The sequence below is a fragment of the Plectrocnemia conspersa genome, unplaced genomic scaffold, assembly GCF_051122295.1.
Source record: "Plectrocnemia conspersa isolate PC_06_02 unplaced genomic scaffold, ASM5112229v1 ptg000006l, whole genome shotgun sequence".
Taxonomy (NCBI): domain Eukaryota; kingdom Metazoa; phylum Arthropoda; class Insecta; order Trichoptera; family Polycentropodidae; genus Plectrocnemia; species Plectrocnemia conspersa.
In genome coordinates, this window is record NW_028277170.1 from 9,708,611 (window position 1) to 9,723,621 (window position 15,011).

General features: G+C 29.6%; 1 protein-coding gene across 1 annotated transcript in view; it reads left to right on the plus strand.

Annotated features, from left to right (window-relative positions):
• Nucleotides 1-1,195: 1,195 nt before the first annotated feature.
• The window catches only part of Ddr (discoidin domain-containing receptor 2), a 187,782-nt gene continuing 173,966 nt past the window's right edge, over nucleotides 1,196-15,011 (plus strand). The window contains exons 1-3 of the mRNA XM_088188380.1: nucleotides 1,196-1,254; nucleotides 1,632-1,718; nucleotides 14,648-14,732. Of these exons, the coding sequence (XP_088044506.1) occupies nucleotides 1,716-1,718; nucleotides 14,648-14,732 (88 nt within the window). The 5' untranslated portion in view covers nucleotides 1,196-1,254; nucleotides 1,632-1,715. The remainder of the gene's footprint in view (nucleotides 1,255-1,631; nucleotides 1,719-14,647; nucleotides 14,733-15,011) is intronic.

Sequence of the window (15,011 nt, forward strand, 5' to 3'; positions counted from 1 at the left end):
TCAAAAAGCAAAGATGCATATGTGAGTACCACAATTGTAATGAGATAATAAAATAGATTAACTTCAAGTTTACTGTGACTATGGCAGCAAGTTACTTTATTATGATCTGCCAAAATAACATCATATTTAAGATTAACTGTTACTTGTACAAACCCATCCATAATTTTTTTATCGATTAAAATTTTTAATGATATTTAAGCTGCTTATCGTTAGCAATTTAGATTTTCATAAAAATACACGAGAATATCTTTTGCCAGGTAGTTTTGAAGTGAACAATTATTTATATAATACGCAAGTGATTTGGAGAAAGTAGAGTTAACACAATAATAATAAGTTAAGGAGATTTTATGTTATGTGTATATAATAAAAAATTAAATAGTTTATATGATTCCTTTTTCATTTTTAGTGTTTTTAGTTTATAACTATTGTATTTTGTTTTTTCATTAAATAAAAAAATAATAAATTGCGCGATAATATCCCGCGCGCTAATGTTGGGGCGCAAAAATCGCAGCACCGTTTTTTTATAAAGTCTCCGAACATGTAATAATTAAATAAATAAATAAACACGGATAATACTGAGCTTCAGCGATTTTCAGTTACTGCAGGCTTTCGAGCAATGAATCTAGAGAAAGATTTTCGTGCCTACTGAGACGAGGACGGTACTAAGCGTCGTCAGTACAACAACAAACTATACAATTTGTGAAGTACGACGTGACTAAGTAAATTAATACAAAACGTATCTAATAGGCTGGGCGCATTTCCCGCATGTACGTCTCAAAGCCTGCAAAGCGACTAACCTTTTAGCAAGCCTGAAAAAAAGTAGAGCGTAGCCATACTGAGATGTTTGTTAGATGGTATTAAAAAGAAGATTACCGTGACTATGTACAATTTTGCTTCATTAAAAAGAGGATAATATTAATTTTACATGTTAGAAAGGATATCGGAAAATTTTACAATTTAGAAAGGAACTCTAAATGCATAAATCAAAGCTTTAGGCGACATCGTCATCGTCTGTTCGATATGATATCGCGTCGCGGGCAATTGTTAAGCCGTTAGCGTTGTGGAAGTTAATTTTCATTTGTGGCGGGGCAATACAGAGCTAGGGGGCGGTGGTCGCTGGGAGGCTCCCCAGGTGGGCGGGGGTTGAGGGCGGCGCCCGGGCGGGGGCGCCTCGACGCTGGCCAGTCGCTCTCTGGCGGCCGTTCGTGCTGCACGAAGCGGTGTCGCGTCGCTTTATCAACGAGACGGGATCGCGTATACAACCCTCATCACTTATTCATCGACACAAAAAACACATAACAGAAAAGTTCAGAATACACATTAAAATTAAAGAATAAAAAAATATAAAATATAATATAATGCAAAAAAAAAAATACACACAGAGCAAACACATAAACACAGTAAACGAACGCACGTGCTCGCGCGTTCATTGTCATTACTATTACAATTTTAAAAACATATACACAAAACAAAAACATAATAAAAAACATGACACGTCTTTAATATAATATATATATAAATATATATATACACACATATATATAATATATATATATTTATATATATTATTTTTTTTAAAAGCCGTGTATATATATATATATATTTATATATATATCGTTACTTATCATCAGGTTTTTGTAGTTTAATTCGATGTGTGATATCACGTGCTTCGCGTAGATCGGACTTTTGTCATCGCATCGAAAATAAAAGAATCGATGGTGAGTCACTTTAATTTTATTTGCACTTTCAATCAATGTGTGAGGTAATCACTGGGCATTAAGCACCTGTAGATTTGTAGTTTGTTTGCTAAAATCGAAAGCGACTCATTAAGCGAGAGAAAACGATATAATAACAGTTCGTAAATTTTAAGTACATTTTATCTAATGTAGGGGATTAACTAAAATATTTAATTGACGAATAAATATATTTATTTTAAAATTTCCCAAGATTGTTTAATATTTAACTATCCCTGAAAGTCACTCGTTTATTTAAGAAATACTATTGAAGAAAACGTTCACGAATCTTTGATCGTTTTTATTTTAATATATTTTAAAATAGCTAATTGAATTTTTATAAGAAAAATACTAATTATTTACTTATATAAATGTATGTACATATGTAGTATATATTATAAATTATTTTTTAATAGTAAAATCTAATTAAGTAACATATAATAGTTTAATTATGGGCAACAAATTAGAACTTTGCGTGAACATTAAGTTTTAAATTTAACAATTTGATTTTAAACAATTAAAATAATTATCTCTAAATTTAAAATCTAATTTATTAAAATATCCTTTTAAAGCAATTTTTTTTACCTATATTCAAATGTGTCTTGTTCGTACAATGTTGCTAATTAGATATTTAATATTAATTAAAAAAATAATTGATAAATAAAAAACCTAACTATTAATAATCAAAATCTAATAAATAATTTGTAAATCTACAAAACTATGTCGAGTGAATTTTATTGTTATTAAAATTCATTGAAAACGTAAGTTAACTTATTTGCTTGCATGAAATATTAACTAGGCATGTTATTGTGAATTAAAAAATTATAAATCATTGTATTTAAAAATAGCACAATGAAATTTATTATTATTTTGACAAATTTTCATGAAACAATATTTAGTATGTAGCCTCTTAAAATATAAATATGTATATCTGTTTTTTTAGAATTGGATATGTAATAATAATATATGGTTATTTTATTTTTTCAATATCTACAATATTTAAAAAAAATAAAAATTGTTAAAGCAAAGAATTTTTCGTCAAACAAGCTTCAATCACTTTTCAAGATTAATAACTTTATCTTATCAAAAGGACATGTTGCTCGAGTGACTTGTTGCGCGAAGAGCAACAGAGCATAATACAACCAAGCTGCTATTCGAGCGACTCTCGTATAAAGAATACATTTTTAATTACTTTAATAGACTTAAATGTTAGTTAAAATTAGTTTAATTTAGGCAAAACATATTATCGATTTATAATAAAAACAAATTTTCTTTAATTTGCGTTTTAAATCCATATATATCTTTTAATTAATAAAGTTATAATAAAATTTATAATATAAATATTTAAAAAAACACCTAGGAAGAGCAATTCTCTTAATTTATATATCTCAATATAAAACCAAATGTTTGGTAAGCACGCAAGACATGACCCAATAATAAAGTAAAATATTTCAACCATATAAAAGCAATCTTAAATATTTAATCAATTGCGTGTTATATATATGTGTTAGTTATTTTTATTCTATTTAGTATTCTTTATATATAAAAAACATTATTTGGCCCACCCTTATGTTTAATTAGAGCTGCAATCCTTTTTGGCATACTGACGACTAGGGATTCCAATCCCGGGCCAAAATTTTGATCCCGGGATTTCGGTATTGCAATTAGTCGATCCCGGGATCCCGGGACCAGTCCCGGGATAATTTTCATGCTATTTTATCGATAAAAATAATTTAAAATGAATAATACAATATATTTTTACATCTGTTTTTTATAACGTACAATGTATAAAGTACGTATAATTTTAGTCTTGGACTAAAAATAGAAAATAATATAATAAAAATAAAAAAGGGAAGGTCTTATATATTTATTTGAGAAGAAAAAAAATGAACTTTTGACAATGTATGCAAATAGGTATGTACATTCATAGAAACAATTAATTGAAAACATTATTTTGAATAAAACTCACGAAGTAACATCAAAGCATCAAGTGTTTTATCATTTAGCCTTGATCTGATTTTGGTTCCTAAGCAACCTGCTGCTGAAAAAGCACGTTCAGACTCACAGCCTCAAAGATTCACAGATGACACGTGCAACTCGCGCAAGTTTGTACACGAAATATAACGATGTTGTCAATAATAATTCGATTGTGCTTGATAAATCAACCAATCCGAAAAATTCGGGATTATGTTTTATAATCCTGGGACTCATCGGGTATTGAAAATCGTTCGGGATCCCGGGATCCCGGGATTGGAATCCCTACTGACGACTAATGACTTGCAGGTGGACGGAGACAATTTTTTCTATTTCATTTGAATATTTTTCCGCCACTATATTCGACTTTGGGTACTACGCAATCAATAAAATATTCCGACTCTTCGATACACGTATACTTAAGCAGGGGCTCCAAAAACTAAAACAAAAAATATGTGATTATTTAAAAAAAATATTGTTTTAGAAATTTTAGAATAAATCGAGTTTTTAATATTTTTTTATATTATTCAATTTTAGTTTAAAATTACCAAATAATTAAATTCATCAGACCAAATGACTTTCACCCAATCTTCAGATGTCCAATCTCGAGCCTAATCTAACCTTTGAGTTCTATTTATTTCTGAAAGCCACGCCACGTTCATCCGCTTGCAGACTTCAGCAGCCAGCTTTGAAGACGTTTTTCGACGATTTTTGAAGATTTATTATCTTCCTGAGCAGTTGTCTTCCGTTTTTTTTCAGTTTTTCAGCAGAGCTTCACGTACAATAATCAACATTCAATCAGTTGACTTGCGCATAAAATCCTCTCACATTCACATACGCTGCGCAGTCCAAGGAGAGATTCTGAGAGAGCAAACATCGTTAATAATGATTTATTAAGCGAGCTGAATTGGCCAAGTATCGACCCGGCGGTGTATCGACGGTCACATAAAGTTTTACGGTAATTGCGAAACGGGCACTAAGCAATGGTCTGAGCCGTGTACGTGAACTGGCAAAATAATATTCTTATACTACGTGGGTTTTCCGAAATATTTTTTTTTCGCTGGTACTTTTTCCCTTTGCGGTGGTTTTTCCTTCTTTTGCCCTCACCTACCTAATCGAAAGTCCACCCCGGGCCGCGTACTGGGATGAAACTAATCACGAATGGAACGCGTCGCATGCGAATGGAAAACTAATTCAAAACTCGAACGCTTAAGAGCGTCGCTCTCGCTATTGGCTATCGTTGGATTTTTTGGGTAGCTTTCGCAACTTTTGCTATAAACAATCTTTTAGGTACCGTCGCCCTTCATTATATAGTTGTCAATTAAAATTATTGCAGTAACAGTTATACAGTTAGTATATTATGGAATTAACAAGGACTTTCAATACTTATATTTGTATAGGGATTTTTAAAATTCAGTTCTGGATTTTCAATATTAAATGGGCTTTTGCCAAGAAAGTCATGATAAAATTTAGTAATAAATATAATTGATATAAAAACAAAGCTAATGATATTTCATAAACGTACCTGAGAGGCGCGAAAAGATTAACATTTAATCTAATATTACAAATATATTTCTACTGGTTACTAGTTACGAGAGGAAATCCATTATTAATGAAGTTTTATTGCAACTATATATTCAAAATACATTTGTAAAAATAGTTTCTACCGTATCAAATGCATTGCTAACATCATACCAAATTTCCTATTAAGCCACTAAATGTAAAAAAAAACACAAAATAGAAGAAAAGCATGTTTCGTTATTAGGTATTCATTTTGTTGAAATTTTTGCGAATCATATAAAAGACAGTTGCGACAGATACCGCTAGTTAAATTAAGAATTGACGATATTTTTTTTTCGACTGCGTATTTTGAAGCTCGCAATATAATTAGATTGCACATCTTTGATATGATACAAAAAATAATATATAAGAGGGTACAACATGTATGAAATTTCCAACTTAATTTCAGAAAAAGGATGCACTTTATACTTCAAAGAGCTGCTCTTGTGTCAAAGAATGTGAGCGAAGAACTTAACAAGATTTTTACAAAAGTTGTAAATTATATTAAAAACAGTCCTTAGGTTGTTCGGAAAGTTATGTAAAGATAAGAGAGCTACATACACCTCTTTCAAATAATATCTTTCTTTACAAAAATACTGAAAACTGTTAATCCTAAATTTATAAAACCAGGAGAATTATAGTTTGTTGCGATAGAGAATGACAATATCTAGTTCTCGTGAATTAACTTATATTGGAATAAAAAAACTAATTTAATTAGTTTTGTCTTTTAAGCGAACAGTGTGTTCATAAAAAAGTTAACATCAAAGGCAATTCAATGACTTGATAACAAAATAATTTTAGTAATATTTTAATAATTTGATTAATAATAATAAATTTAGCATTTTAATTACTAATTGACCGGTACTATGTAGGTGTATCGGTATTAAAACTACCAGTTAAAAAGTAGGAAGTTGCCATTTGAATAATATGCGAAGAAAACAAATAAATGGATTCATGGAAAAATTTAAGGATCGTTTTTTTATCTGACTATAGGATTAATGGGTTATTCGATTATGTTTATGCCTACCATCTCCCAACGATACGTTGAATTTTTATTTGGCAAATTTGCATTTTTATTTTTGCATCACACTAATAGCAGAGCGAACAGGCTTGAATTTTATTACCTCGATATTAAAACGGTAGGGTGGGATTTAAAACAAACAATGATTTTTTAAACCATTCCCTGCCAGTTTTTTTTAATATATATTATTTTTAAGCTAAACCTTTGAACAGAAAATATATTGCACCTTAAGTTTTATGTTCAGCTAAACATAACTACGATCTCTTAGTTTTAATATGTTGATGAGATAATCAGAGGCTTTATATATATTTTAAACGTAAGGCAATATAAGTGTGAAGGGAGGGGAAGGATTATATCAAAATAGTCCAAATCGTGCCCCTCAGTCGCTGGGCCGACTTCGTGGTACATATCGATCGAGTTACTCTAGTGACGTGTCCGTAGAAGTACGTGCACATTTATCGTAATATATATTACAGTAAATTATATATTATGTTCAGGCACTCATTACGAACGACTATTAATCACGTCCAGGAAGAATGCGCGCAGGACCAAAAAGTACCTCTAAAGGGATCCTCCAAAGTCGGCGCGTCTCCAGCTATTTCCTACACACATACATAACGTATAATAAAATAGAATATAATAATGTATAAAGAGAGAGATAGAGAGACAAAAATGTCGCGTGGTCTTAAAAGATAAGAGGGAAAGTCGACAATGTCAAATGAATTTAGTCGACGTTTCCTGCTCAGCGTCGAGGATTGGAAGAAATTGACGGCTCTATCAGATAATTCGTTGTAAGGTGTAATAATAATAAAGACGGTAATCTATAAAGTCGTCCTTTTTGCCAAGTCGTCCTTGGCGTCGGTTATTTGTAAGAAGCGATTAATTAAACGCGTCGTCCTTCGTCCAGGTAAAATCGATAACCAGGAGAAGCTGCAAAACAATTTTGTGGCTTAGGCCGAGTCGAATAAGTATATTCATTTATAAAATAAACATTACTAAATAAATAACGAGCAAATGGCAATAAGACAGAAAATTAAATTAAATTTACTTTTAATTACAAATCTGACCACTTGACCAACATATGTAATACTAGAAGATAAAGACAGATAACTTATTTTAATATTTTTTCACTTGTACTTATGTGCCTTATATATATATATATAATGCTGTATAATATTATTATAGCTATAATAATTTTTTTATACAATTCAACTCCTATGTATATTGTTGCACTTGAAAATTTTTCACAAATTACAATTTTATTTAAGGAAAATGTCAAGCTTAATATGGTCACGCAATATAAAATTTCAGATATTGCTGATAAACTGCCTTTTTAACAAATTAACATGTCGAGTTAATTTGACCGTGCAGTGCGAATTTTTAAATGTTATACTTTAAAAAAACGCGACGATCATTTGGGCTGGGCGATTGTGTTGTTTATTTGAGAAGTTTTTATTTAACCATTAGAAATCAGTTCTACAATATGTTTTTCGAAATAAGTTTTTGTATTAATTTATATTATATTTATTTATTTATTTAAAATAAAACACCATAATAATCTAAAATATTGCCATAGATTACAAACTGTCTACGGTCTCTCAAATAACTTGAGTTAAGCCATTTGAGAATTCATGGTCTAAAAAATCTTGTCAAAGGCTTTTTAAAAATCAGTATATACGACGTCTACTTGTATTATCGCATCCAGAGATTTCGTCACCGTTTTGGTGAAAGAACGTCAATAAACGTGGAACAGGCAGAACAAATTACATAATGTTAATTATATTAATTAATAAATGTAAACCTCTTTATAAATTAGTAGCAAATTATAATATTTTAAACATATATGTACTTTATATTTAATACATTTTATTTTTAATAAAATTCTAAGTCAATGTAGTAGACATGTTTTTATGCACAGTTAAAATTAATTAATATACACTCAAGTAAAAGATTAAATTTAAATTTCACTTTCACTAAAACTGGAGTTAAATTAAATATCTTAAGACTTTATTCCAATACTAACCAAGCACATTTTCACAACTTTGATGATAAATACTTTAGTATTGTGAAAGTTATTGTTGCCGTTACAAAGTAACAACAGACTTAGTAAATAAAATGATTACTTTGAGTATTTTTTACAGTAGTGTTGATTGAGATAAATTAACAATACTGCTAGAAAGTATCTCATTTTGATAACAATTATAAATTAAAAACATTTTTAAATGCGTTTGTGAAAAGATTCTCAAATTCATAGCAAAAGCTTTTTTTACGTTTCTCGATACGTTTTTGGACGACGAGGCTTAACAACTTGGACCATAGGTCTATGTGTATATTCGGGTCTCCAGAGGTTTCTCTCGACGCATAACTCAAATTTGTGCAAATTCTCCGAGGTGCGCGCATCTATTGTCCCAGGTCCGTCTATTATATTATCATACAAAACCCAGCACTTTGTTGAAGTAACAAAGGAATATTAAGCCTGGAATTTTCCGTGGAAGCTGTTGGCTTGTGTTAAAATATTAACATCATCTGGATTAAGTCAATAAAGCTCTTGCACTTTTAGATGTTGTTAAGACTGCTCCTCAAACTATTTTGAACCATTGCACTGTGCGAATTAAATGCATCTTAAATCTTTGCAAAGAATTGAGTTCTTACGCTGTGGACTAGAGTCTCTAATTACTCGAACCATCAACTACTCGAGTATCGAATATTAAAATTTTAAAATACTCGAGTACTCGAATACTTTCGCGTATTTACCAAATGTACCAAAATAGCTATTATTCAAATTCGTGCACATATAAATAAATAAATAAAATACTTAGTATGTTTATTTTTACAATTATTTTAACTTCACGAACATACTTTTTAAAAACAATAATGCAAAAAGTGTCTCGAATTTAATATTACTGCTAACCTTTGGTTTTATTATTCCCGTTATGGAAAAAACCCTTTCCGTTGCTGTTGATGTTGGTCTTATTGTCATTAACGCGTTGGATAAGGCTTCTAATTTATATCTGTTCGCTTTTTATAGATATAAAATTTTTTGAACTCTCTTTTTATGTTCTCTTCTTTCATTCCCTTCTCTGCTTTTCTCTTATTTCGTTCGACTATTGACAAAATAGTATTTTGTAATTCTTCTTGAATAGATTTTTTTTCCTAACAATATACAATATTCTACTCCTTCTGATTAATGCGAAGAATTTAAATCTATATCCTTCGAAGATGTATTTGGGTGAATCCCTTTCACTCTAGAGCTAAACGGTTCGCAAAGAACTGACTTTACTTTAAATGCCTTTAAAACACACAATTGTTTTGATTTATATTTTAAGCTGAGGGATCAGTATAAACAATTGACAACACTTTACGCTACAACTGCATAGTCATAAAACCTAAATTTTTTTTTGTTGATATTTCATATTGTTCATTGCCATAAATTAGATAAGTCGGGACTGTCGAACAGAAAACACAAAAGAAATTTTTCCGTCGTACCCACTAACATAGCCGACGACCGGAACTATGCAACTATGGAACTATGAAAAAATTATACCTGATAGTAACCGCTCTAACTCGGGACTTCGGGCATAAACGCCAAATAAAAGCAAGACGTTAACCTTTACCGGACCGAGTTAAAGTTATTTTTGTTTCTGAAATATTTCAAAATTTTTTAATTTCGAGTATTAATCGAGTAATTTTCAAAATACTCGATTATCAAGTACTTGAAAAATAGACAAAAATACTCGAGTATCGAGTACTCGATTACTCGAATTGGAGACTCTACTGTGGACTTTGTTGTGGAAACACATGACTCTATTGTTAAAAATATCTCTTTAAACTATATACAATAAATGGTTTAACATATTGTAAATAACATAACCAAACATTAATTACAAGAATGTATTTTGATAATGAAATGAAATAAACAAAGAATCACCTGCAAGATCGACGACACAAAAGACACACCTAACGGACTCTCGTAATGTCCAGAAACGATCCTTTCGACATAAAATGTCATATTCCGTTGGTCGAATATACGAGCGTAACAATTAGTTAAATGATTTCTGTATGATTGTGACTCACTGAAGACCTTGACAACCAACGATACAATGGCCGGTCTCCAAGCGACGATCTACACTACGAGAGAAACATCGAGAGAAATCAGCAGAAAGACACTACAAGAGAGTCTGCAGAGCGATACATGAGAGACACCTGGATTATCAATCACCATAGATGATCGATCACAACCATACACTGCAGACGGCAGGAAGATCTTCAGCTGATATACGACAAACGGCGACGAGCAACAAGAGACAGCAGTGGACCATCCTGAGGACATAATTTCTCCGCCAGCTTCTCCACTAGTGCTCGGAGAAAAGTAATACGCTTATACAATAGTAAGTTTCGATATACGTACATAATACCAAATAAATTGTTACCAGTTTTCTGGCGTTGATTTCTGGCTGTGAAGTCACACCCCTAGTGAATAAGAACTTTAAAATACATATTAAGAGTATAATTAATAAAATTTAAAAATATATTAATTTTTACTAGTATAAAAAAGTACAAAAGGCGTTTTATATTAGATACCCTTTCTTTATATAAATATTTTTTTGATTCTATTCAGACATTTATAACTCTCAAATAAAATATGATGAAAGTATGCTTTCATGTAATTTCTATGTACATATTCCGGCATTCATATCCACTATTGCAATAAAATATCAATTTGTATCAAAAGCATTACTCGTTATTTCATTATTTTATTTTCTTTGTCTTAAAGTAAATAGTTACATTTTATACGCAACACTGATATTGTTATTTAATTAAATTTTTGTTCAATGATACCTTTGTATGTTTAATAAAGCAAATATTAATAAAAAGTGATACGAAGTATACAGTAGCCTAATTTTAGTTAATACGAAAAGTTACGATATAATTTGAAATTATTAAAATAATGAGTATGTTTATATATATATATATATATATTAAATGCTGAACAAGTATTTTACACATAGTCCCGATCGGTGGTCAGCTTATCCGCGACCTATATTGGTTAATGTGCAAAGTTAGCGTTTGTTAACGGCAGTTTACCGACATATAAAGCTTATTTATTGTACAGTCATCACCCTTTCAGGCGTCGCATAATCGTCCAAAAATATCAAAGTACACCTGAGACCATTTTTAGGTACAACGGTACGCCCTCAGAAAATTCTCGAGTCCTTTTTTGAACTTTGAATGAATATTTTATTACGACGTTTGATAAGAGCGCAGTCTCGCAAGGTTGTCGCTATCGTAACCTTTTTATTGTCTCGTTTAACGGCAATGAATTGTTTACATTTTATTTATTACCAATAAACACAGACAGACATAATTTGAATTCGTTTCTAAAATGTGTGATTTTTTTACATGTATTAGTCTAATGCTTCTTCATATAGACAATTACACAATTATATAAAAAAAAAATGGCTTAATAATTTTTTTATAAATGTAAAAAAAAACTTTCTGACACAGGAATAAATCTAGACGTGTAACATTGATTGTATTTATACGTATAATGTAGATATATAATTATTACTCTGCCGATTATTTACACATCCCTCAACCATTTTCTGTGAAGTTTAGCATAAATTATTTAAAATATAAAACGATTCACCAAAATCAACTAGGATTAATCACAAAAAAAATTAAAAAATATTTTTTTTAAAAATTCATGGAACTTTAATCAAATGATTCATATATCATATCATATTGTTTTAATTTTTTATGCTTCTTATTTTGATAAATAGTTTAAGTGTATTGATTATATTAATTAATGTATACGTATTCACATATAATTTAAATGTATCAAATTGTAACATTTCTACTATTTTTTTCAATTTTGTAAAAATACATTGTTGAAGTACATAAATATTAAATATTTTGTGAATAAATTACTAGCATGCAAGATCATTTACAAATATTAAACTGATAAGATCTGTAAATCATGAAATTCTAAGTTGAGTTCTTCAAATTTTGGCAATAGAAATATTTAAGGAATTATAATAAAAAATATAGTAATTTATTACAAGATTTTCAACTGCATGTAATAGGTTTGTGCTTATCATTGTTTCATTTACAAGTGTTAATTTGATCTCTATTTTGTATCACGTTTCCAGACAAAAAAAATATAAAAAATCTATTTATCGAAGTGCTTCATAAATCGGAGCGTCGAGACGCAGAAGATGTTTACGGGGAATGTTTATTTAAAAAGCGACGTAGGAAACTCAAATCTTTTAAGTATGAAGACGTGTCTCGCGAGCCGAAACGTTCTTGCTCAAAAACTCAATGGAAAAGGCGAGGGTGCAGAGTTAAAAGACGTGAAAATAAATTTTTACCCCCTTTATTGATACAAACATTTTCATCGAAGGCTTTCATCCATATTTTTAATATTGGTAAAGGTTCCGTCTAGAGTTGTCGAAGCGGCAGATTTATTTAGCCGCTTAAATTACATAAAACGTATATTTATATTGTACATATATACATATGGACACACATACATATTCGTATCTATATTTATACATTTAAAACAAAAACAATCTCTACTTGTATATAAAGCGAATTCAAACTATGTCTGTGTTTATTGATAATATAATATATTAAATATGAACGATTCATTACTGTAAAACGAGAAAGTTTTTGAGCTCAACGTGAGATAAGTTATTGACGTTATAATTTTCGGAATGGATTAGGTTATTTTTAGAGATGAGAAGGCTTACCCATTGCGCATTTTATTTATCTCTTGATAACGTCTGATGTTGGTGAATTCTTGTAGATGTTAAAAATCAGCGTTAATAATCATCAGTTAATGGACAAAATATCAGCTGAATAAATTGAACGGTTTTAACAAACTCGCTGATTCATTAAAAGATTTTAAGCAATCTTTTTTAGTTGGATAGAAATGACAATGTAAAAGAACAAATTAATATTGTTAAAAACGCAAAATTATTACAAAATAAATAATTAAATTATATTGTTGAACCGTGTTTACAAATTTATCACTAACAGATTTATTTCCAGAAAATATTGATATAGAAATCGTGCTTCGTTTGCAACATAAAGAGTTAAACTATTTAGATTTAAATTAATTATGTAGCGAAACGTTATAAAGAGTTTTTAATTTTATTAAAAAAATGCAAAAAGTATTGCCTAGTATCATTTATTATAATTAAGATTCTGGCGTTTTTATAGTGTCACGTCAAAGTCGTGCAAAGGAAAAGCTGACCCTGAAAATACTGATAAATATTTTGTTACATGCTTAAAAAAATCAGATACATATGAAATTCTAATTTTCGTTAGTTGTTGTATGCATAAAGTTAACATGTCAAGAAAAAATAAAATTAATTTGAATATGAAGCTTCTTTCTTGTATAGAAATATTACGCAACAAATTAAATTACTGTAATTATATAGTAAACGGCATATTTATATAATCTAAATTATGCAGAGGCCCACTACAGAAAAAAATAGATACAGTATCTGTATCACTCTACAATTTTTTTTTATCTAATAATTTTATTTTAGGATTAATATATTTTTTTTTAAATTTTGCGACCTGTGGCAAAAAACTATTTTATTTTAAATTTTTTTTCTCCTTACTGTATATACTAATACTGTATTTATATATTAATTTTCTTACTTTGTTTTCAATCTATAGTATAGTCTGTCATGAGCTATAAAAGTTTTCAAATAGTTTTCAACTAGCTCGCCGAAGATATTATCGCTGAAGCGGCGGTTCCCGGAAAACTTAAGAAAATTGTATATGCTGTCCTTATTTTTATAGATTGCTGTCAATTTCTATCGTAAAATTAATTAAAAGATTTCGAAATGGTTCATTTATTGAAAATTATTTTTTTTGCCGGAATAGCATACAGTTATGATTTTTGTTTTTAGTAAAATTTACCCCCTATCTATTTCATTTTAGATGTTATATATATAACATATATAACTATATATATATACAATTTTAAAGAATTAATTATTTAAATATCAAACGGCAACTAAATGGCCTAAATACTAATATTAACTGTCTCGATTGATTTATTAAGTCTCAAACTATTTATAAATTTGTACTAAAACACAAAAATAGCGAAGAGAATAAAGTTCACGCATAAATTTTATATAAGGTGACAATTAAAGATATATTTAGTGTATACTGTATTATAAAATGAGACAAAAAGGTATGCAGTGTAACAGGTTTTATTCAAGTCTTGCAAATAAATGACTACTAATGTGAAAATGGTTGCAAATAATTATCTCAGAGAAAGTGTAAATTGCTTTTAGATTATGCAAACATGTTTTATAAACGTTAATATTTGTTTGTTTTGCAGAAAATGAGGGGCGTAATGCTGGTTTTGATCTTGTCTTCGATCATCATCACAGAGATCCATGGTGCTTTGGAGCCTTTAGACATGGGTGAGTTTTAAATTTTTAATTTAGAATAAGTGTATGCAAGCAATATACAATAAAAATAATAGTAGGGACAATGATATACTAATAAATTTCACAAATCTTTGAGTACAACAACAAAGTTGAAACAACGAATCTGAACTTTGATAAAACAATTTTTTTTAATAAGTCTGTTGAAATTGACACAATTTTATCGAGTGAAATATGATGTTTTTCCATGCATTTAATTACAGAATTTGCAATATTCTATTTACATGTTTGACCCTTGAGTGGCAATAATCCAAA